Source organism: Pipistrellus kuhlii, unplaced genomic scaffold (genome assembly GCF_014108245.1).
Source record: "Pipistrellus kuhlii isolate mPipKuh1 unplaced genomic scaffold, mPipKuh1.p scaffold_m20_p_5, whole genome shotgun sequence".
NCBI classification, from domain to species: Eukaryota; Metazoa; Chordata; class Mammalia; order Chiroptera; family Vespertilionidae; genus Pipistrellus; species Pipistrellus kuhlii.
This window is the reverse complement of record NW_023425551.1, coordinates 56539419-56564740: the sequence shown is the minus strand read 5'-3', so window position 1 is coordinate 56564740 and position 25322 is coordinate 56539419. Positions and strand designations below refer to the sequence as shown.

The window sequence follows — 25322 nt, the reverse complement described above, 5'->3', positions numbered from 1 at the left end:
ACAATGCAAGTGTCTTAGACATGCTTACTAAATGAGACTTTAAATGCCAGTTCCTTAGGGCCCAGATAAATCCAGCTTAAGGGAAAATTAGGCACAGAGATGGAGGACAGATTTCACCCTATGAAAGCTACCTAAATACCTTAAGCAACTGAGAGGAAATTGCAGCTGCTTGTTTATAAGTCAGATGACATACAAATTAAAGATGGCCCTAATGCACAAGAGACAATACAGTATTCATATAAGGGAAGCCTTGCAAAACCTTTTTCAAAAAATATATATTAGCATAAACAAGGTGCAGAAATGCTCAGTAGATAAGATAGCCCCTTCCTCCTTCCTTTTAACCTGCCCAGTTACGCAAATTCTATAAGTCAGACACTACACAAGGTACTGTTTTTGCCTTTTTGGAACCTATTAGGTTTAAGAAAAAAGCAACCAGTTGGTTATAAAATTGCTCATTTTTAAACTCATCATTTGAAATTAATACATAAATGTCCTACAAGTATTTGTACAACTGTAGTTATGCTGGTACTACCCAAAAACATTTAGTTATTTCTGAAAAAATATTTTTTACTAGAATTTTAATGCTATAATTTGGTTATTCACTTTAAATACATTTAAATCACAGACTCAACTACTAAATAATTATTTTTTTACTAAAATTTCTAAGGAACTGTAACCATCTCTTTTTAAAAATTTATTTTATTGATGACAGTATTACAGGTGTCCCCCAATTTCTCTGCCCTTTACTTCTCTCCTCCCAGCCCCTGTCTCACCCCAGGCCTTCTCTTTTTAAGTGAATGAAATATTGTATTCTTGTTAAATGTGCATGAAGCATAATTTCTCTTTCTGTTCTGACTAGAATAAACATATGTTCTGTAGCATAGTAATTAACAGGCAGTTTAATTTAACATTGTTTTAGATTTCCTTCATATTAAAATATGGGTTATTTATATGCTCTTTCTATGAATTGCCTGAATTTGAATTAATACTATTAGCCTTAAAATGTTTCAGAATTCACATTAAATTCATTGTTAACTTTCCGAAATTTGCGATCCAGCTCAATGATGTTTAGGGTACGAGCGGGCCAGTAGAAGGAAAGCAGTCGAAATTTTATCAAAAACCCAGCCTTCTTCTAAAATTTGTGGGCAAGAGACATATAAATGAATTTGTTGATTAAAATAGAAAGCATTTCTATACTATAAGGCTATTTTTATTGACTCTATGAAGAAATATTGTGGAGTTGATGCTGAAGGCCCTAGAAAGATTTATGTTTAGCCTGAGAGAAGATTTATATTGTAGAAAACCTACCAGCAGTTCATTTGTCAGGGAGGTGATTTATATATCTTTCATCGGATGCATGATTTGAGAATAGCTCCTTCTGCCCTTCTGTTTATAGTTTGATTCTGTTTCAAAAGACATTTTAAAATGTTTTTATCAGAATTCTAAATTATGTATTTTAAAACTTAGTCAAATTTTCTGTCCTAAAAGTGCTCTACTTTGGCATTTTGGTACTTTTATGAAAGAACTATTTTATGTCATGATATTTAGCAATTTAGGAAAAACATTAAAATGTATCTTATGTGCCAATGGAAAATTATAAAATAGATAAGACTTTAAAAAAAATTATATGCATAAAAATGTGTACTTAAGTCATGAATCTACACAGAAATTACTTTAACTCAATTCCACTTTATTTAAGAATTTAATATTTTTATCTATAAAATGGAATTTTAAAATGATTGCTCTCTAAAAGGATTAGAACTATATTTATTCCAATTAACTATTCAACTGTTTTAACAAACCAGAAATGCATGAAATGTAGTTTAGGAGTTATGCAGACCCTGAATTCAGTTGTCCCCTGCACACCCCCTACTGGGGATGTGCCCGTAACCAATGTATATGCCCTTGACCGGAATCAAACCCTGGACCTTTCAGTCCGCAGGCTGACGCTCTATCCACTGAGCCAAACCGGTTTCGGCAATAATATTTTTTCTTTAAATTCTATTTCATCACATTATTTTAAAAGGTTAGAGACTAAATATAAAGAATTATTTAATTAAATCAGATGTATTTCCAATATAGAGCAAGGTTTGACTTACCAGTGTCAAGAACTGTGAAAGGTGTGAAATTGGTTTCCCTGCTGCCAGGCCTCAGGAGTAATCCATTGGTACTGACACACAGTATGTTTGTGTCATAACTGAGGAACTCCATGCTCAGGAAACCCAACTCTTTCATAATGGTCTACAACAGTGGTTCTCAACCTTTCTAATGCCATGACCCATACTACTACCAGTGTTGTCTAAGACCATCAGAAAACACAGATATTTACATTACAATTCATAAAAGTAGCAAAATTACAGTTATGAATTAACAATGAAAGTAGTTTTATGGTTGGGGGGTCACCTCAACATGAGGAACTGAATTAAAGGGTCGTGGCATTAGAAAGGTTGAGAACCACTGGTCTACAAGGAAACCTTCTCTTTGCCCCAGAGGAAGACATTTTCTTTAATATTCAGAACAATAAGCAAACCTGCCCTTTGTTTTTCAATAGAAACAGCCTTAATAAGAGAGTGCAGAACAAAACGGCATTTAGTATCTCCCTCATAAGACACGCAGGAACATGAAAAACCCCGGAAATATCCATTGTCTCCCAACAATATTCCTCCCTCTTTTTTTTTTTTTTTAATATATTTTATTGATTTTTTTACAGAGAGGAAGGGGGAGAGATAGAGAGCTAGAAACGTCGATGAGAGAGGAACATCGACCAGCTGCCTCCTACTCACCCCACACCGGGAATGTGCCCGCAACCAACGTACATGCCCCTGACTGGAATCGAACCTGGGACCCTTCAGTCCGCAGACCAACACTCTACTACTGAGCCAAACCGGTTTCGGCTCCTCCCTCTTTTTTGTGTTACTGACTTGACTTCCGGCAAATTTTCCTGTGAGTATGCTACTCCATCAACCATTCTGATTATCCCTACAAACAGAGGCTAAGACCAAAAGTGTTCAGTTTGTCGCATATGGCATTTATTTAGGGCTACCATTCATAACCCCAAGCAAGTAGATGAGGCCAACCTATAGGACCCCAAACCCAACCAGCTAAACAAATCTTATAAATTACCCAAATTCACCTTAGAAAGCCAGATTATTTTCTCCTTAAGTTTCTGAATTGATCTTTTCCCTAGATGTGAGGCAGCAATCCAAATTCATCAACAAGGACACGACATTTTAATAAAACTTACAGAGACCCATTCTGTCTTCCACATTAGCCAAATGGGTGCTGAGTGAGCAATGTGCTAAACCAAGAGGCCATTATCATTTTAGTCTAGGACATGTCAGTCAAGTCAACAAGAGCATTTGGTGACAAAGCCAGAATTAAGTTGGCACTTTCTAGGTCGCCTTTTGGATAGACAACTACCTGAAGGGTAAAAATATAGTTCAGAACATAGAGCAGTTAGTGACTCGCAAGACAAGTAGAAATGCAAACTAATGGATGGAGAATTGTCACCAAGAATTCTCTTAGGCATGCTATACCTTTTAAAACAAACCCTAGCAAGTGGTTGTTCTTTTGTTTACCACAGAATTACTAACCTTACTACTGCCCCATTCAGCTCCTCACCTAGTCTTATCCTCAGATGGCTTTCTGGGGCTTTGCTATTTTTACTTCCCTTCAGGCTGTTGATTTTTCATTCCATTTTTTTTTATAGAATGCCACCCTGTTTTACAACCACTTATTAGTTTCCTAATATATTCTGGAAGGTTTAATACCTTTATGTATAAAAAACATAAAAGTGATACTGTGTTTTAAATCTGGTGAGATTGACCTGAAACTCCATTCATGCACTATGATGATGCATATTCACATAAATGTTATGCTCCAAATATTTCTTGGAAGTGGAAGTAGAATACATTGGAAGTGGGGTAGAGTTTTGGGTCAGACATACTTGAGTTTGATTCAGGTCCCCCTCTTATTTGCAGTGTTATTTTAGGAAGTTTTTCTCATCTATGAAAGGGAAAATTCTATTTCTTAGTATTGTTAGAATTAAATAAAATCACTTATGTAAAATGACTAGTGGGATTTCTGACAATAGCAGGTACTCAATGCCAATTCTTTAACCTCTTCCTAATTTGTTATTGTGAGTGAGTGAAGGTTTTTAAAGGATTTGTTGAAATGACGATGAGCTTCTGTCTTTTGGTTCTGTGCAAGTATGAAAGTCTTTTTATGGGTTGTTTGTATTATCTTTTTACCCACTATTGATTGTATTCTTGTTATAGCTTTATATTAATACAGTGACTCTCAAATTATCTTGATTTGTTCACTTGATACACTATTCTTTTTCAGAAGCTTGAAAATAACTTTCCGATTCCTCCATTTTATTGAAATATTATGAAAACAATAATTGCAATTTACTTTCATGCTAACTTTCTAGTGCTTGATTGGTAGCTTGAAAATGAAGTGATTTGTTTCTGGCTTTGATACATCAGTTCTGTTTACTTGGAAAACATTGATTTGCCAACCCAACAGGTTGAAGAGTGAAATAGGAACAATATCCTGAAGGGTCAATATGACACATCACAACTAATCTTATAATGCCACTAGCACTGAATTGAAGTTACTCTGACACAGCCTTAAGTTAACCAATCATTAAGTAGGTGTGATTATGAGGGGTAAATGTTTTACTCCACTTCTAAATTGTTTTATTTAAAGAAATATGTATATAGACTGACTTGTCCATTGACCTACAATATACCATGCATTACTGAGACCTTGCCATTGTGGCTCAGTTGGTTGGAGCATCGTCCTGTACACTGAAAGGTTGTGGGGTTTGATTCTGGTCAGGGCACATACCCGGGTTGTGGATCCAATCCCTGATATGAGAAAATAATAGATCAAATTATCTGTCCTTTTCTCTCTATATCAATAAGCATGTCCTTAGTAAAAATTTTTAAAAGCAAAAGGAAGTTATCCCTCAGATGTACTTAACTAAGTCTGACAAGTTAATATTTTCAAGGATTAGTCTTTTTTATCAATATAAAACTTATCTATAAAAAGCTGATAAATAGAATTTGTAACTACTTTACTGATTAAATAGTGCATAAATTACCAAAATGCACTATATAGTTAAGTCTTAATTCCTAGGAGAAAGTACTTAAATGTATATTTTTAATATTGAAATTTTTTTATTAAAATATGCAGCATTTTCCCCTCTTAAAAGTTTGGCTTTCACCAGCTTACTCAGTTGTAACTTAGCCTGATATTGTATGAATCATCATTCCAGTTATCTGCATTAAATACCTGAGTCTTTCATGTGATGTGTGAACATCTCTGTATTAAGTTATGTTTTAACCCTGAAATTACTAGATTAAGTTTTCTTCATTCTGGTCATTTGTTCCTTAACCCAAACACAAAAGTTATTGATGATATTACATTTGGACTTATATTTCTATTATGCTGTCCATTCCTCAGAAAACATCAGAATGCATTTAAAAACAGCCTATTAGGATGTGTAGATTATTCCCGTTTTGTGCAATAGAACCATGTTTCCATGTGGACACTCACCTGTGGAAATTCCAGTCCAGAAATACAGACTGTTATTTGATCAGACTAATCATTAAAACTGAATTAATCATATATATTTTCCCTCATAAATCATTAAGACATGATACAAGTGAATTTGACAGACCATAGCCTATCAATTTATTTTTACTTGTCAATGGACCTTTGAGTTCACAAAAATCAAATGACTTCATTTATTAGGTGAAGCAAATAAAGCAAATCTACACAGTTTTTCATAGACTAGAATAATTACAAACATGATATGACCAAAATGCAAAATTACTTATGACAAATAAATGAAAGTAAATCAAGAATAATTACCAAATGTGAAACTACATTATTTTAAATGATAACATTTTAAGTAACTTGGTTGGTTCTACTTCTTATTAATAAATGTTTTGATTAGATGCTTTAATCTTTTCAGTTCATGTTGTTGTTTTTCAAAAACTAAGTATTTAATGCTCATCACTAAGAGATAAATCAAAGAATTTAGGTTGTATTTCTTCCTCTAATGAAGGACTAACTTCTTCATATAGAAGTATAAGAATTATAACTTGAATTACTTTTATATCAAGTGGGATTTGTTGATGAATAATGTAAGTTTCTAAATTGGAATTTCTGTAGTTAGGACAATTAATGTTCTCACTATAGCAGAAGTACCAAGAGAAGTATAAAGAATCAGAATCTTAGCAGTCATTCATCCATTTAACACCTACTATCGATAAATGCAATCCATTATGCTAGGTAATATACAAAGTGGAAAGGAACCAAAAATATATACAATTTATGAAGTGGAATGTCTCAAATAAGGGCAAAAAATCATTGTTAGAGAAAAGCACAGAATCCAATTTACAGACTATATATTCTATTAGTTAATTTATAATACTTTTAGTTTAATTGACTGAATCAGTATTGACTAAGGACATGCTGTTTCAGAATCTATATAACAAAAAGAATTGTGATTTCTGAGTTCAAAAGCATAGAAAAAGATTATTATTAAAATCTATCCCTGCATCCACATGAGAGCATAATTCATTTATGTCTCGTGTTTAAAATGCTGCCAAGACTTTAGAATGAAGTTAAGTTTTGAAAGCACTAAAAATGACCTCTAATTTTTAAATTGTCAAAGGTAGGGTAAAATTGTCCATGTAGTTATGAAACCTGTTTACTGTAAATGATAATGATTGATTGAAGCATTCCTGCCCACACAGATATTTCATTGAGTATTCTTTCTAGTGACAGTTCTTATTTTTCTCTTGCCAGTGTTACTAGACAGGCTTGAAGGGCTTCTTTTGGTATATGGAAGAGATTCTATTGTTCTTTATTCAAAGACACCTATTTCCTAGCATGCACTGACAACTGCTTATGATAAAATGATAGGCTTTTGAAATATAACATAGAATTTCTCTTTCTGAATACTTACACACCCCGAGGGAAATTCTTTCTTGTGTCATTATACTTCTGTGAAATAACATAAAAATGGTTGCTCCTTTAATTTATGAGCATAAAGTCTTAAATGCCACTTCTCAGAACTAATATGAAAATCTCTTCCCATGACTAGACTGCATGCCTTTTATATTTTTATTTATTTGCTTTTTGTAGTTTGTTCTGATGTCTCCAACTTATAAAATGTGTTCCCATTGTTCTCATATTAAAGCATGAAACTTTCTATAATAACAGATAAAGTCTGTTTTCGATTTTAATTTTATGGACTCTATTTGAAGCACAAAAAATGCCCTAGTGGCATGTTAAGAATTTATTCAGTTTTTGCTTAATCTTATGTTTCAAGTCTATGAAGCATATTCCAAAGCAATAATCATAACAGTTAAAATACACTTACTTGCACAACATTTTTGTTGAAGTCAGTTTTAGGTATCATATGTTCCTCAACATTCCTGGCAAGGGAGTGTAAATAATACATTAAAATGAGACTTTCCTTGTTCACTTGAGCTCCCTTCTTTGGTTGAGAAGTTATGAATATGGCTTGCCTCTTTTCACAATTTATCTGTGTTCACATGCAATTAATCTAACCTATTAACTCTACTAAACATCTGCTGTATTTGTTAAACACTTCAAAATTATGTTCTGAACCAGTTAATTCTAAGTAATTTCCCAGTTAAATATTTACAGGAGCTTCCCTGATGATAAGCTCTAGTCTGTCTTAAATAATCTGTCAATTGTCCAGAAAAGGCTGTGTGAAATGGGACCCTCTATAATAGGTATCCACTGAAACTTAGAATGGCTTAACTGGACTGAACTGTTTGTGCATATTTTTATCCTAACCCAAAGATGTAACAGCCTCATGATTTCCGTTATTGATCAACATTTTTATTGTCCAGAATTCCACTTAAAAAAAAAAAAAGCCTGATAAACACATGCAGATGTTTACATTGTGATTATCCTAAATATATTCTCAAGTTTCTCTTTCCAAAAAGTAATAAATCTTTACATTTGTGAAATTTAGGAATAAAACAATTTACAGCTATTTTTATAGCAGACTAACTGGATGGGGAAAAAGTAGAAAGAAATAGATAGGTATTATTCTTCAACCAATTAAATCAAAGAAAACAATATACACATTATGCAGATGTGCCATGTGCACAGTTACTAAAGGTATGATTTTCTAACTAGAGAAATGTTATAATCTGTTAAATCTCAAATAGTCAAGTAGAGGTCAAAGATTTAAGTAAGTTTCATAACAGAGGCGATGTTATAGGTGGTAAATGATAATTCTTAAATGAACTAACTGTAAGACAGTTTACTCTTTGTCATCAAGGAATGTCCTCACTTTTTATGAGGAATGAAGAGGAGACTGAAGGTATTAAAGTCCAAGTCCAAGTTTTAAAACTGAATATGAATATATGGACAGCAGAAACCTATTCCCTGCCACCACCACCTATTATTATTTAATCACTGCGTTTTCTTTTTCTTTCAATTTACCAAGTGTTTATTGAGTCTCTTCTGTGTGTGGTAGAAGATGGGGGTGGGGGGTATGAATCCTCTGTCCTCTGGGAAGGAGGGAGGGAGGGAGAGGTAGAAGAGGATAAAAAAGGGATAAATGGTCATGGAAGGAGACTGGACTTGGAGAAGTAAACACACAATACAGTATACAGGTGATGTATTGTAGAATTTTATACCTGAAACATATATAATTTGTTGTTGTTGTATTTTGTTAATCCTCACTCAAAGATTTTTACCCCCCTTGATTTTTAGGGAGAATAGAAGGAAGGGATGGGAAGGAGAGAGAGAAACATCCATGTGGGAGAAACACATGGATTGCATTGGTTATCTCCCACACATGCCTTGACTGGGTCAGAAATCAAACCTGCAACCAGGGTACATGTCCTTGACCAGCAATCGAACACAAAACCCTTCTGTGCCCAGGCTGACACTATAACCACTGAAATACACTGGTCAGGGCTGAAACCTATATAATTTAATTAACCAATGTCACCCCAATAAGTTTAATTAAAAATAAATATATAAGTAATCCTGTAGAACTCTTAGTTAAAATAATAAGTAAAATACATGCATAATGGCATTTACAAGACCATAGTAAGAATGAATTATGGGAGAGTTCTGAGACAAATGCTGGGCTCTACCCAAGTTTAATTTAAGTAGGCTAGAGCTTCAGTATATCTGTAATTGTCATAGTATGTGGTAAGTAAGTCCATTTTTAGACTTTACTAAATGAGGGGAGTAGTGAGCTGGATAATTTGAATAATAACTTATCACCAAATTTTAATGCATTATAAAAAGTACGATTTTTCTGCAGTTGTTGGCCTGTGCTTTACTAATGACAATATCATATAATTTTTCTTTGTAAATTTCAAATAATATTTTATAAAGGGCAGCCCCAAAATATTCTGAACATTAATGCAATGTGGCTAGGGATTAAAAATTGGTTGTGAATAATTCAAATACTGAGTATTCCATTGGAGATTAAAAATAATTTTCAATAGGTCCTAGAGTTAGCAGAGGTTAAGGGTGAAGGGAGGATTCAGAATCATGAAGATCCAAGTGGCATATAAGTGGATTATATATGTGAGTGAACTTTATCTTACTGTTTGGACATTGCTCACAAAACATTCTCATATATATTTTTTAATCTCCTGAATACATTTTACTTCAATTTTAATATTTTTACATTATGTAAACTTTTGTTATGTAACTTCTTCAGAAAGTAAAGGAAATGGAACTTTTATTACTGATATATGTGGCTCAGAACTAATTGTACTCCATTAATGAATACTTGATGTGTGTATTTTTAGTGGCTCGTATTTAAAAACACTGAAAGGGCTGTCAGCATTTGGATGGATATCAAAAATGTTATATATAAGTTTGACTATTCATGAAATGATAATAGTTTCCTAAGGGTAAGAGGAAAGCATTTAATCTAGAGCCAAGATTGTGTCCTTCTTGTAAATAATGTCACAACTCCCTATAATTATATTGTAATTAATACTTATTATATTTGGTTTTCAGCATTTGTTTTCTTATACACATTAGGAATTTACCAACCCTATGATGGCCTAATAAGCCAAATTTTCTTGGTTACATAACACATTCATAGCAAGAAAAAGAACTTTATTTTCATTCCTAGGATTTTATTCCTGCCTAAGGCAGTAAAACATAGACTCCGTATGTCCCTATAATATTAAAATTTTCCAAAATAGATAAAAGAATTGAAAATTATAAATACCTATATTTTATTGGTGTTTTATGAAAGAGTCAGAAAGATTTATAGAGAATACTGTGGATTAGTGGTATGTGCAGAATTTTTTGTACTAATGTTTTTAGAAAATTAGTTTCAACAATTTATACTAAATTCTGACAACTTTAATCAAATGAAACCTATCTGAATGAAAAAATTAAAATGTTTATAACCTTTTTCTATTCAAAATAAATTAGATAGTAAAATTATGAAAATTTAGTTTCTATGAAAAAAGGAAAAATTGAATATATACACGATAAAGTAGGTCATCACAAGTACATTTGATGTTTTAGTTTAATAGTAGCCATGACTTTTAAATAAAAAGGTCATATTATGAAAATGAATCCTAATTATTTTTAAATTGGGTAACAATAAAATATTTCTTTTGAAATGAACGTGATTTCAAGTTTGTTTGAATATATATACTAGACTTTTCTTTTATTCAAGCCATTTAAGTCATTTAATAGATGATGAATTAATCCTAAGTATTTGCAAAATCATTTGAAAATCACTGCCTTTACCCAAAAGCTTTTATTGGAGTTAATCGATTTCCTTATATGAATTTTCTTTTCTACTTAGACATTAATAGGCACATGCACAATGAATAAAACACAGATTTTACTACTGTCCTTAGAGTCTTGTGAGATAAACTGATCATTGCAGGAACAATCATTTAAATGAACTGGTAGCCAGTACTTTAAAGGTCAAGTGTAAGGCACTGTGAGACTGTGAAACAGGCCACCATCTCTTCATGTGGAAAGTCAGGGAAAGTCAGTCTGGGTTTCCTCGAGGTCAGTTTGGCTGTGATGTGGAGAATGGTAGGTCTGTGTCTAGTGTCAAAGAGGGAGCTCTTACAGATGAGCAAGCAAGAATCGATAATGGGAGCATTAAGAATAAATATAGATGGATCCAAATATACTTTGGAAATGCATTAAAAGAACTTGGGCACTGGGTATGAAGAAGAAATTTGAGGCAGGGATGTATGAAGGATGCAGTCTAGATTTTGTCATGAGCACCAAGAGGATGTTGTGTGGTTTTATCGAGTTGAGGAATGCTGGAAGGTCTCACTTTTGAGAGAGGGTCCTAAGTTTGCTGTTTTACATGCCTAAGTTTGAATGTCCATGAGCTAGAGGAGACCATGGGTATGGTCAAGCAGAGAGTTGGATATGTAGAAAATAAATAAACTTGGATTATAAAACTTAGAATTATTAGCCTAGAGAATTCAAAGCTCACTGATGAGAGAATGTGGACTGAGAAAGAAGAGCCTAGATCTCCCACAATTACAGGTGAACAAGGAAGAAAAAAATCAGGAGATACTAAGAATGAGCTTTCAGAGCAGTAACAACTTAGCAATAACTGCCGAAGATTTTATATAACCAGTAGTATTGTCATTTTGAGTGTCATGATGAATCGGAATTTTTGTGTAATAGTAACTGTAAGAATCAGGAGACTTGACTTTCAGAATAACAACATCAGGCATTTCCTGGGCCTTTTTTATGATCTAAACAAATGTTTGTTTTCCCTACCACTTGGCAATATTGTGAGAAAGTATTAAATAATGTCTATGATACTAAAAATTAAATGTTATGAATAGACATACGTTGAAGTAATTCTCATACCTTGTGTTTTCTTAGCGATACTTACAGAGCTATTCTCTATGGAAAACATAATTGTGTTTATAGTGTTTAAATATATTTTTTTTTGCCTGCAAACATTAGTTTGGTGAAACATGGTTCTGATCACGTGAGAGATTTCACTGGGAGTGAACATTAGACCTCACACCAGGGTTGGAGTCACCGTTTTTCTTTTCTGGAGTTAACTATAAAGATAGACCATTCAGAGTAGGACAGTTCATCATTGTTAATATATTTCATAGTCTAATCTTGGAAGAGCTCAAATCACTTTAAAAGTTTTGTTTGAACAGTAAAGTAGGTATTAATTTTTACAACATTCTTTGTGAGGAGGGTGTACAGAAAACAGGCCACTAACATGTGTCCTTTTCTCCTCATAGGGATCCCTGGGGATTCAAGGCCCCCAAGGTCCACCTGGAAAAGAGGGTCAGAGGGTAAGTAAACTTGGAACAACTAGCAGGCATCTCTAATTCAGGGGTTACTTATTTCTGAACACTAATAAAAATAAAACCAAAATATAACAAGCAGAGAGGCATAAGGAAAGTATCATCTGTCTGAAGGCTGACATCTGAGTTTTGAGCTGAAATTTGAGATTTTGACAGACAATTCAGAAAATTCTATATATTTTCAAGATTGGCAGCACAAATGTGTACAGTAGTTACCCCTTTAACTCTCTAGCCCCTTTCCCTTTTAGAGTTGATTAATCTACCTGAATCAGAAATTTAAATAGTCTTTAGTGATAAAAATTACTTCCTTAGATCTGTGCTTTGAGGCTGTCTTAAGCATTTAACCCATTGGGGGCAGAGAAATGGATAAAATGACCTTATGAAGTTAATTTCTAAGCTTATTCTGTGTTCTCACAGTGATGGCCAAGGTGTATATTGCATCTGTTTCTGAATTAAATGAATTTTTCAGCATCCAGGGAACATTTTTCTTCTAAGAACTACAGCTTTCTGGAAAACAAGTGATAACTTATACTTTCTAATTAATATCCAAGATATATAAAGAACTCAATAGCAAAGAAATCAATAATCCTATTTAAAAATGGGCAAAAGACCTAATAGACATTTTTCAAAGGAAGACATACAAATGACTAACAGGTATATGAAAAGGTGCTATTCAGGGAAATGCAAATCAAAACCACAATGAGATGTCATATCTACTAGAATGCTATTATCAGAAAGACAAAATGTTATAATTTCTACAGATAGTATAGGGATATTTATTCTTATTCATCACAGATCCATTCACAATAGCCAAGATATGGAAACAACCTAAATATCCATTGACAGAGGAATGTATAAAGAAGGAAATATATATATTTCCATACATACAAAAATTAATATTATTCAGCTTTAAAAAAAAAGGAAATCATGCCATTTATGACAACATGGATGAACCTAGAAGACATAATGCTAAATGAAATAAGCCAGATACTGAAAAACTACTACTGCATATTCTCACTTGTAAGTGAAATCTAAAAATGTCTAATTAATAGAAACAGAGAGTAGAGGGTGATTAGTGGGGGTGGGGAGAGAGATTTGGAGATACATTGGTAAAGGGATACAAAGTTTCAGTTATCCAAGATAAATAAATTATGGAGCTCTAATGTACAACATAGGTTGACAATACTGTATCATATACTTGAAATTTGCTAAAAGGGTATATCTTAAGTGTTATCACCACACACAAAACAGTAAATATGAAATGATGGCTGGATTAAGTTAGCTTGATTGTGGTGAATACTTCACAACATGTTTGAAGTATTATATATCAAATCATAAAGATGTACACCTTAAATATGCACAATTTTTAATTATCAAGTATAACTCAATAATCTAGAAAATAATAATAAACAGATTTTTCAGTTATAACTGAAAAAAAAACCACCCACTTATACTCGCTAAGTAATTTGAGATGGCAGAGCACATGTGTGTACATGTGTATGTGTATGTGCTTGTGTGTGTGAGAAGAACATTTAACCTGAGACCTACCCTCTTAAATTTTTAAGGGCACAATGATATTGCACTTTTGTGCATACAGACATGTGGTCAATTCATTTCCTCCTCTTTTGTTTTAATGAAAAACCCTGCCAAGTCATATAGTCACCCATTCTGTTGTTGTACAGTTGCCATTTTGAATCACTGAGTAGAAATTGATTCATGTCATTATTAAATTTCATCTTCTGGATGAGTCCATAATACCATTCTATTAGTTGGGCTTTTTAGTTTAGTTTTGTTTCCCCAGTGAAATAGTTCCCAGTTTTATGTCTCAAATTTTGATGAGTCTCCCCTCTAAGTACTCATTCAAATCATTAATGTATCCTGAATAGAATAGGGTCTGGCATTTCATTCAAAGGCTGCCATCTTGTCTACCATTAATATCCTGTGGCATGATAATCAAATCATAAACAAATACATTTGAATTCTACTTCCTTCCCACTCACCTGTCTTAATTTGGCCTGTAAGATAATTATGAGAGTCTTTGTCATAATAGCTAAAATAAAGAAAATATTTTAATGAGGCTTTTTAAAAAATAATAATGCTTGAATTTGAGATTGTACCCTAGCAAAACTTACATTTCAGAAGTTGGGTTAAAGAATAAATTAAACTTATCTATTCTTCATGATAATTGTGGAGGAATATATTCAACTTATAAAGTTCACCCACTGTTCTCTGCAAGTTTGCTCCATTTATAAATATGCAGAGTCTAGATTATTTTATATTACCTTTATTTTCTCTTCTATCAAGAGTGATACAGTGTAAGAAACTAAAGAACAGACTTTAAAGCTACTGTTAGACATGGTTTGTCTTTATTATTGGTCTTTTACAGGTGTTATATTTGTAGAGAAAAGGTAGCTAGAAGTAAGTATTATTGATATTATCCACATTTACAAATGATTATTTAAAAATATTCTCAGTGATATAATCTGTTTTATAAGCTACTTGAAAGAGAGCATGCTTAATTCATTTAAGAAATGAGCATGCTTTCATATTTACATTTAAGTCCATGTTAGTGCCACTATTTCTTCCCTGTGCAAGAGTTAGGTAGAATTCAGCTCTTTTAGGCATAGAAATGTATTTGTGAGTGTGCATATGTATATATACATACACACATACTTAAAGATAAGGCCAGTAATTTTTACATTTCATTGGAGTTTATAATAGAAAACATCATGAGGAGGACAGAGGGCCAGGACACTGCAGGGCCAATAAGTCAACATAAGAGAGGTTCAAGATGCAAGGAGGGCTCAGTAGGATTTAAATTTGTAACATAGAGATGGTGGATAAGAAAAGAGGTGGTTGGAATTGGTGCCAGCTGAAAGGTTTTAGTTGGATAATCAGGAGAGCATCCTATATAATAAAAAGCTAATAGCAGTCCCCTCAACCAGAAGTATGACCAGGAGTTTGACTGGGAGTTAAACCAGTGGGCAGGGCCAACCAGTTAACCTCCCACATCTCCTCCCCCTAATATGCAAATTGTCCCCTCAACCTGGAATATGACCAGGAGTTTGACTGGGAGTTAGATCAGTGGGCAGGGCTGATCAGCCAACCTCCCATGTCCCCTCTGCCACCCAATTGGCCCCAATGGGAAGGGAGGGCAGCCGGACCTCATCTGTGCACAAGTTCATGCACCAGGCCTCTACTTGGAAACATAAATTGTAAGAAAAGGTTTGATAGAATTGATGGATTGTGAGGAAGGAGAGGCAGAAGTGGGAAATCTAGTAGAGGGATAAGGGTAGGAACTAGAGGGCACTCTGGAAAAGGTATCTTTATGAATAGTGAGGAAATTTAGAGCTGAGCCCTATTCATTGACATTTAGATGAACATCTCAAAAGAACTGGCATTTTATAAACATTCCCTCTGAGATATGGATTTTTTATAGGATTTCCTAATATTCCTAATAGAATCCTCCAAAATATATTTTTTTAAAAACACACACAAAAAACCTAGAGGCCCAGTACACGAAATTCATGCATGGGAGGGGATGTTCCTTAGCCCAGCCTGCACCTTCTCCAATCTGGGACCCCTTGAGAGGTGTCCAACTGCCCATTTAGGCTCAATCACACTGGTCAGACATCCCTCTCACAATCCAGGACTGCAGGCTAGTGATTGAAGCTGTTTATAGAATGGAAAAAAATTTAGAGTAGTACGGTGGGAGTTGACTAAAGGGAATATCTAGTTAGCCAAAAAAAAATAAAAAAAGTAAAATGACTGTTTTCATTCCCACTCCATTGAACCCATCTTATTGAACTCTTATCTGAATTCTTACTTTCTTTGTATGTCCTCCCCCATGTTCTAATATCCCAGAAGCTTTATGAGGCCCAGTGTTGATCCAGCTTCATAATAAAATGAAATACCTAAAAATTTTTTATTTAAAGGATCAGAGATGAGGATTGGTGTCTTCATCATAGAGTAGCTTAGGCCTTAATGCTTATTTAGTGCATAAATTGTGCTGATCATGTATAAATTCACCAAGTATTCATGGAAAAACCTTGTCCTTCTTTTGGCTTGTTTCTGGATTGATTGATTTATATCCTTTATCTGAGAAGATACAAGTAATATAAATAATGTTTTAATAATCCCTGAGTTATATCAGCCTCATTAGGGAAAAAGGACCACAAAATCACTGCCTCTGTGAAATCAGCACATGCTATAGAACTCATGTAAGCAAAATTTTCCTTAAGCTGATTTGCTTTTATGGGACTTGATATATTTTTCAAGTGAAATTTTACCCAGATAGCTTACCCATCTTCAGTGAAGGCTTCATAGAACACAGCAAACCAGTAAAGCAGGTCAGGACTGCCTTACTCCCCCACAGTATAAAATCATTTCTTCCCACTCTAGGATAGCTTATTCCACACTGCTAACTCCACAGCCATAGAATGACCTCAGAGTTTCAATGAAGCAAGTTCAGGGGCTGGGAGAACCACTAACAATTCTCTGTAGTTGCAATTCAATTCTTTTACATGGGCCTGAATTTGGGAGAGGAACCTTATGAAGAAAAGAATAAATAGTGATAAATTTTCAGCTCACAAAGTAATTTGGTTAGTTGTACAGTATAATTAGAGGGAAATAGGAGATTGTTTTCCTATCCTTATGTATTAAAACTGACATTGACCGGTAAAATGCACAGTGAGCATGTACAAAAATTATGTTCACTCACTAAAGCTATGACTAGTGTCTTTGTACCAAGAGTTTGGATTGCTAACAGGAAAATTATTTTAAGTAATAATTCTGCTCTGGTCCTAGGTAGAACAGGAGCAAGGGGGGTTGGATCCATATATAAATGTGTAAATATGCATATTTTATGTAACATTTTAGAGGTTCTTTATTCAACGAGTAGTTCATGTTAATTGCGTATGTTTTAAATTTCCACTTTACTTCCTATGAAATAGTCTCCTTGAGGATGCCTTGAGAGTTTACAAAAGATATCAACTTTGATCCTATCTGACATTTCTAATGGGTATCTGGGAAAGTGTATACCCTGTTCAGGTCCCAAGAGATTGGCAGTTTTCCCCCAACACCTTACTAGAATTTATAAAACTAATGAGAGTCAGAAGATAAAAATGATAAAATCTACAATTATCACTGCATTTCTTTTTTGCAGAGCTTTGAAGCTCACTTTGGGGAACCTTCACTATTGTTTTAATGGCTGATATTGCTGGCTTTGTCTTGCTGTCTTTCTAGAAACTCATCATTTAGGATGATCTAGCTATTTCCAGTTTACCTATGAGACTTTTCAAATTAATACTTATGATGGGATGATTTTATATAATTGAGAAAACTTTTATTGAGTTAAATTTGCCACCTGGGGAGAAAAAAAATGTACTGTAGTAGATAAATTCTACCATATCCTAAATCATATAATGATTTATTTTGCATTTATATTTTCTTTGTATGAAGTAGCATTTGTGCTAGGAATGTAAGGCAGCGAAACACTATAAGTATCTGTGTCACTATATATCATATTTACAGGTTATACACATTTGTAATCCGACTTTACTTAGTTCTTGCTTATATGCTTTGAGTGCTATATGTTGTTTGTGTGTGTATGAAGTCACCTACATGCTTCCATTGTTTTAGTCCTCATTTCAGTGATTAAATGAGAAATCAGTATAGAAGATAAGAATTACATACTAGTCTTAACCCCTTTGTCATATGATGCATTTCTCAGGGCAAAAATAGAACATTTACAAATTACCTTCCTGTGCTAGTCCTAACTGATGAGGTCCCAAATAGCATGTGATTAAGTATTAAGCATGTGCCTTCACCACTTACTGTTTCACATATTTAGGTGTGATTTAATATCTGTAAAATTTTTTAATAGCATTTTAGGGTTCTTGTCAGTTAAATGCCCCTCGAGATATAGAATCAGAATTTCAGAAAATGACAAAATTTCAAGGAATGACATCAGCCTGCTTTATCTGAAAAAAGTTGTACTTCAAAATCTCCTCCTAGTGTCCTGCCACCCAGATACCCCTGCTCATTCTAGCTTGGTGTCCCCAGGGCTACATCAAATATAGCTTCTGAAGTAATGGAGTAAGGCAGGAAGAAGGGGAAGAAGTTAATACATGTTAATGTAAGACAAGTGTCCGCCAGGGAGTAGTTGTGGAGCAAGGACAAGAATCCTCCACTTTTGCCTCGCACTCCATGACTGGTGGGAACAATAAATCAAAAGAACAAGATGTTGGGAGACAACTGCTAGCTCACTCTAATTAGAACTGGTGAAAAAGAGACACAGTAGGAGATGCAGCCCAGACTTTGTGAGAGTAGGCCATCCCTTAGATCAAGTTAAATATCATAACCATCCAGTGGCAGTGTGCCTGTGGTCCACCGTGGTAAACTTCACTCTAATTAGTGAGTCTCTGTAGAACACTTGAAACAGAAGACAAAGGACCCTGGGAAGGCTGTGACAACAACCACAGGAAAAAAAAAAAGATGGCAACCAATGTTTGTCTTTCAATAATGCATGTATGAGTCGTTAAGCCACAAGGAGTTAGGCTTCTTATTCATTCAAATGAGTATTTATTTGTGTAACACAATAGTTTTATAAGCTATCTCTGTTATTTGGATTAGTAAAGAAGGCATTGTTTCATGTTTTTCAAACAGAAATCTGACACTAAGTGGCTTGTTTGTATTAACAGACCTAAGGTGTTAAGTCTGCTGTGGAAATAGCATTCCATCTCTTAGGAAGTTCTTCCAACTGGAGACACCCAGGCCCTGAGGTTTGGGGAGACTGGAGCCACTGCAGAGGGAGGGGCCTGAGAGGGAGGCCTATACCAGGGTCATCACATTTTTTATGTTAGAGCTGAAAGAGAACTGTAATCTCGCTCCAGTTCATCAAATAAGGGAAATGAGTTCCTGAAACATTCAGCCATTCTCCAGTCTGCAGGGATATTCATGTCTTAGTTATTCTATGTGAGAGAGAGCACCATTTTGTTTGTTTGTTTGTTTTTTGTTTTTTGTTTTAATTTTATTGATTATGATATCACTTAATTGTCCTCATCCCCCCATTCCCATACCAAACCCCTCCCCACATATGCCCCCAAGGAGCACCATGTTTTATTTTGTGGTCTCAAACCAAAGTATAGATTGCATGTCTTTAAAATGGAGAATATTGAGAATGTAACCAAAGCTATTATACTTGATTATCTAATTAAGGCCAGACATTATAAGGAACAAATGTACATGCGTCCTGTTGGTCCTGTCGTGGTCTCTACATATTGTAAAGAGTGACATTATGTCCCCATTGCCTGCTTATCTGGCACTACCGGTCGGTTGGGAACCAGCCTTGCCTGGTTGGTGGGGAGCAGGGGTGGGAGTCAGAGCTGCTTTTTATCAACTGTAGAGTTGGGTTGATCTATGACTTCTGGCAAATCACTCAAGATTCTCATCTAAATCTGTGTTTCATCATAACTCAGCCCCCTGGTATATAATGGGATTAAGCCACAAGCACTTTGAAAGCACCCTGGCGACGGGTGTTCTATGAAAGAGTCTTAAAAATATTACCTACTAAGCCACATAAACACTTAAAGGGAATGGAAAAGGAGAGGACACTTTCCACCACAGTGGCAATATGCTAATACTCCTGCATCCATATTTTTACTCAGCACATCGCACTGAATACATTAGTACCTACTTGGTACATTTACCATTGGAAATGTCAAGTACAAAGTTATTTATCCATTTGGACACAGTGAATATATGTGTGGATGGCTGCCAAAACCAATAATTACATCTTATTAATCAATTTGGGAAATACTAAAATAAGTTTTCAGAAATGCAAAACATTTGGAACTTGAAGTATTTTTATGGCCTAGTGACTTTGAAAGCTAGCAAATTATGTTTCTAATAAATATTACCTTAATTTGGTACAATTCCATAGTATTTTGAACTATTTATTTATTTATTTATTATTGATTATGGTCTCACATAATTGTCCTTATTCCCCCATTTCCATCCCAAACCCATCCCTAGATATGCTACCCCCCCAACCCCCGTTGTCCATGGCCACTGGCTAGGCCCATATGTATGCACACAAGTCCTTTGGTTGATCTCTTCCCCTTACCCCCATTCTCCCTTACTTTCCCTCTGAGGTTTGAGAATCTGATCACTGGTTCTCTTTCTCTGTATCTGTTTATGTTGTTCATTATTTCCTCTAGATGTGTGAGATCATGTGATCCAAGAAATACCCTTGTAAGAACCTAAACTGCAACAAGCCATAATGGTTATGCTGAGAAGCAAATGAATCAGTCTGTAGTGAGTTCCTTTCTGGGCCAACAGTTCTTTTGAGTCCCAATCTCAATGACAGATAGTTCCTTATGTGTACATATCAGCCATGATATTTCAGATCTGGTTGGTGGACAAATGGTGGTAATACAGGTCCGCCCGTCTCTGGTTTGGTCCTGGGCATCCTTCAGCAACCCTCAGCTGCTGTCTGCTGGTGTGCTAAGGCATCGTCAGCATCTTCCATCTCTGAATTGTGTCTCTTCTGTCTTCATGGCTGGAGTGCTTCTGTCTATTCCTCTCTGTTACAGGATTCCAGATGGTCTCAGAGTTGTTTTCTGAAAATATACAAACATATTCTCGACCAAAAGTTAATGAAGGGATATTTTCTTTAAATTTGATTTGGGATTCTTTTCCATTTTTCCCCTCCCAAATGATTTCCCCCTGGCTTGTTTTGTCACCATGTGTGTATTTTCATGGGTATCTTGCTATTAGTGTTTCGAATGAAGGTTAATTTTCTAAAGCACAAATTTTTTAGATGTAAATTATTCTCAGGATACTTTTTCTTACATGATATTCTTACACTGTCACCCCCTTTTTTACTTTAAATAATAGGAGACTTTTGGAAATTTTATACTGTAGTCTTGATAACTTTTAAATTTTAACTTTTTTGCTCTACACTATGACTACTTTAGGTTCATAACATGTTGTGCAATTTTACCGTGGGATGCTCTGCTAATAAGAATTTTTGTTAACCCTTTAGGAATAGCTTTTTTAACAGTACAATCAGTTTTGTTTAGTTTTGTTTAGAATATTCATTTATTTCCATTAGCCACATTACTCTCCTCTGAGAAATTGACTATCATTCATCTGTCATACTCAACACTCTAGCATCAATCTCATTTACCATGTGTGCATTCGTGGAGTTGATTATTTCCCTTCTTGAGAAGGGCCTGAGCATTCCTGCTGCTAGGCTGGACTTGGATATTAAAAACCCACTTGCCCACACCATGGGTATGAGACCTCTCAAAAAAGTCTTATTGCAATGAGAGGGCAGGTGCTGTCAGCCAAGTCTCTGTCTGTTACCTGGGTCCCACTTTGAGCTGTGCATGGGAATCAAAGCAGCGAAGGGGGCAGGAGACCTCCCTCAGAATGGGAGAAGGTTCAGGTGCCTGCCATGTTGCAGGGAGGGTTGGCAAGGGTCTTTGCCCCACCTCTGTTGACCCCCAAGTTCTCTCCTGATGGCTTGAACTACTTTAGTTGATAGCGCAGAATTCTCAAAGTAAGTTTAATTTGATAGTACTTTAGTTTTTTCAATATGTTATATTTCATTTTTCAAGGAGAAGTAGAGCTATTGAAAACAAATGTAATTTATTTTGCAAAATAAATTTAGTGCCTGTTTTGTATGAGATATCATGGAAGTGGCTTAGGTTGGGTTTCCCTAAAAGCATAGTAATCTAAGATGGAATTCTTGTGCACATGATTTATAAAAGAAACCTGAAAAAAGAAGAAAAAGGAGGCAAACGTAGCTTCAGAAGTCTAGTTTCATCCTGATCCCACAAGACAATCAGGAGCATCATAGATTTTATCCTATCTTGGAGCAAGGAGCTAGGCTTTGATACCCAAAAACACACTGAGTGGGAATAGGAAAAGTATCTTTTTAAAAATATATATTTTTGTATTGATTTTTTCACAGAGAAGAAGGGAGAGGGAGGGAGAGTTAGAAACATCAATGAGAGAGAAACATTGATCAGCTGCCTCCTGCACACTCCCTACTGGGAATATGCCCACAACCAAGGTACATGCCCTTGACTGGAATCGAACCTGGGACCTTTCAGTTTGCAGGCCGACGCTCTATCCACTGAGCCAAACCGGTCAGGGTGGGAAAGTACCTTTTCAGGTATCTCCAGCTCCTGTAGACTAAGGCAGGTGGGTGCAGACAGAAGTCATTAGTAGCCAACACCATGGTAGTTGGGTACCAACCAAACTTGGCACCAATACCATCTACATCAGAGGCAGAATAAAACACCATCCATATTATTACCAAAGCAGCGTCCACAATGGCTTTTAAGTGGAAGTGAAGACATAATGAAAACTTTGATAATATTCACCTCACCACCAAGAGAGAAAAAGAAAGAGAGAGTGGGGGGGAGAGTTATATTGGAGTAGATGACAGAACTGTTTTTTTAGTCTAATCAGTAAGTGATAAAAGGCAAAACTCTGGTCACATTTGTAAACACAAAGTGAAATGGGACAAAATGGGACAGAGGGGAAAAAATGAGCACAGAGATAAGACAGTGGATTTATGCATCAAAAGTCAGTGTGGTTCAATGAACAGAGCATTGGCTCAAGTACTGACGGGGCAAGGCTTGATCCCTAGTCAAGGTCACTTACCTGGGTTTGAGGTTTGATCCTTGGCCCCCATGTGGACCTGTGTGGAAGGTAATCAATCAATCTGTGTCTCTCACATTGGTGCTTTGTCTCTTCCTCTACCACCCTCTTCCTCCCTCCCTTCCACTCTCTCTAAAAATCAATGGAAAAATATCCTCAGGTGAGGATTAACAGGGGAATCGGGGGTTACTGACATTTCAAATCTGAAATAGTGATAGTGGCTTAAACCAAAGTAGAAAACCCTGGAGGACAATATTCTTTGAGGGAAGAGTCAACTCCAAGCCTATAGCATTAGATCTGCTGAAAGGATCTGCAAATGGAAAAGTGCTGACCCTTTAAAATCTGGATTAAGATCATAAGGAAAGGGACAGAGTTTATTATTAGGAAATCATTAATTTATGGTGATAATTGAAGCCACTCGCATTGGTAGAATGGCCAAGGGAGAGACTACAGAAAGAAAATAACTAAGGGCAAAATCTTGAAAGTAGTAGATTGAGAGGTGAATGAGATTGTTAAAAGTATGGAGAAATAATAAAAGTTTTGAAAGGGCGGAGGTGGTCAACTGATCGGAAATGCTTCAGATGCATCAGAGAGGCTGGGGTCCGAGGCAAAGCCATCAGTGATCTTGAATGAAGCTGGTTTCTGAGACTCACTGCTCTGCGCAGAGGTGGATAGGACATTGTACAGGTTAGGTCTTGGGAATTGTTGTAAGTACTGAGAAAGTCAGGGGATTAGAGACTATTTTTTTTTCAGAAGCTGGATATGAAGATGACATCCGACCACATTTGGAGAGGTTAAGGAAATTATTTTTTCTGGTTATTGACTACATTGGTAAACTGAGGCAAGGGAATCAATGAGTAGGGAAAAATTGAAGGTGCAAGCAACAGGAAACAATGATAATCCAGAAGTACCAGTAGAGGTTAGAAAACACACATGGGTAAATATGGACCAGCACCTCTACTTTGAGGACACATAAGAGGTAAGAGTGTCATGGCCACTCACTTAGAGGGCAAAGTAGGAATCCAAACACTGTGCATATTCATCTCATACAGGAAAAATTTTTCAGTGTTGATACAATTGGATAAAACTTCTGCTGTTCATAAGAGGCCTCAGTATCAAGACTGTTCATAGTTTTCAGATGGCTTCTGCTTTCTTCCTTCAGGAACAGCAAGCCCCATTTAGTCAAGTGAAAGCAGAGAGAAATACAGAAGCAAAGAAAGCCAAACTTGAAACTGTGGAGAGGGGTGGGCCATTTGGAGAAGCAAAGGTCTACTGCTGCAATTTCAGACTTTTCCTAGGTTCTTGAAGCAGCTGGTGAAAATGTAGGCATTTCTTTTTATCTCCTCTGTCTATGCCTTCTTTCTTTTGTAAATTACCAGGGGTATCTTCGAACATTTCTGTTATCAGCCATTTGTCTGAATTCATTCATTTTATTTTATAAATCCATTTTTGCTAGAATACAGTTCTAACTTCTTAGGAAACTTAGTTTTATTGGTATAATGTAAGTAATGTCAGAGTAAAATATTGCCAAAATTAAATTGATCTTATCTTTATTGCTTTTGGCAATTTTCACTTTTTATAGCTCTGTACACATTCTGTAAACTGTCATTTATTTTTTTCTCAAATGATATAAAATTTTTGAAGCATGCTAATTAAGTATAATTCCCAAGCTAGGAAATGTCAAGAGACCAGTTTACCAGATAAGTGGTCCTGCCTGTGTCTTTTATCAATAAATCCTTGTGATTATAGTTATAAATTTTTATATGGTATACTGCTAACTTACGATGGGCTTAAAATACTTTTCAGTTGGAGCTGATAGAAATGAATATGGTGTATTTCTCTGCATGGTTACCATAGAGATAAAAACCTTTTAAAATGTGAGAGCACAAAAATTACTAATTCAAAAGAGGTTATGCTTCTAATTTAATATTTAAGATGGTGCACTCTTCCCTTTCTTTTCTATTCTGTCAAAATTGCATGACTTAAGTGTGTCTAATATACTTTTATTGGATAATTTCTAGTAAAAGAAAAACCGGAGCAAAAATTAAATTGGTGAATTCCCCACAGCATTTAGTGTGATGAGGCTTTCATTTCTAATCTTTTATCCTTAAGAGATGCAACATTCCTAATTATCTCCCTCCTGCTCCACCTCTATATTCTTTCTTTCTATCTTGCTATTCCATTTCAAATCTAATTACCTATAATGGCTTTCCTTAAAAACAAACAGTTGATGACCTTTCTGTTTCTGCCACATTATTTCCAACAATTAGACAAATTTTCTAGCAACATCACAGTTCC

At 35.2% G+C, this 25322-nt stretch overlaps 1 protein-coding gene across 1 annotated transcript in view; it reads left to right on the top strand.

Moving 5' to 3' along the window:
* The window catches only part of COL19A1 (collagen type XIX alpha 1 chain), a 250774-nt gene that overhangs the window by 105882 nt on the left and 119570 nt on the right, over window positions 1-25322 (top strand). The window contains exon 15 of the mRNA XM_036414901.1: window positions 12285-12338. Coding sequence (XP_036270794.1) covers window positions 12285-12338 — 54 coding nt within the window. The remainder of the gene's footprint in view (window positions 1-12284; window positions 12339-25322) is intronic.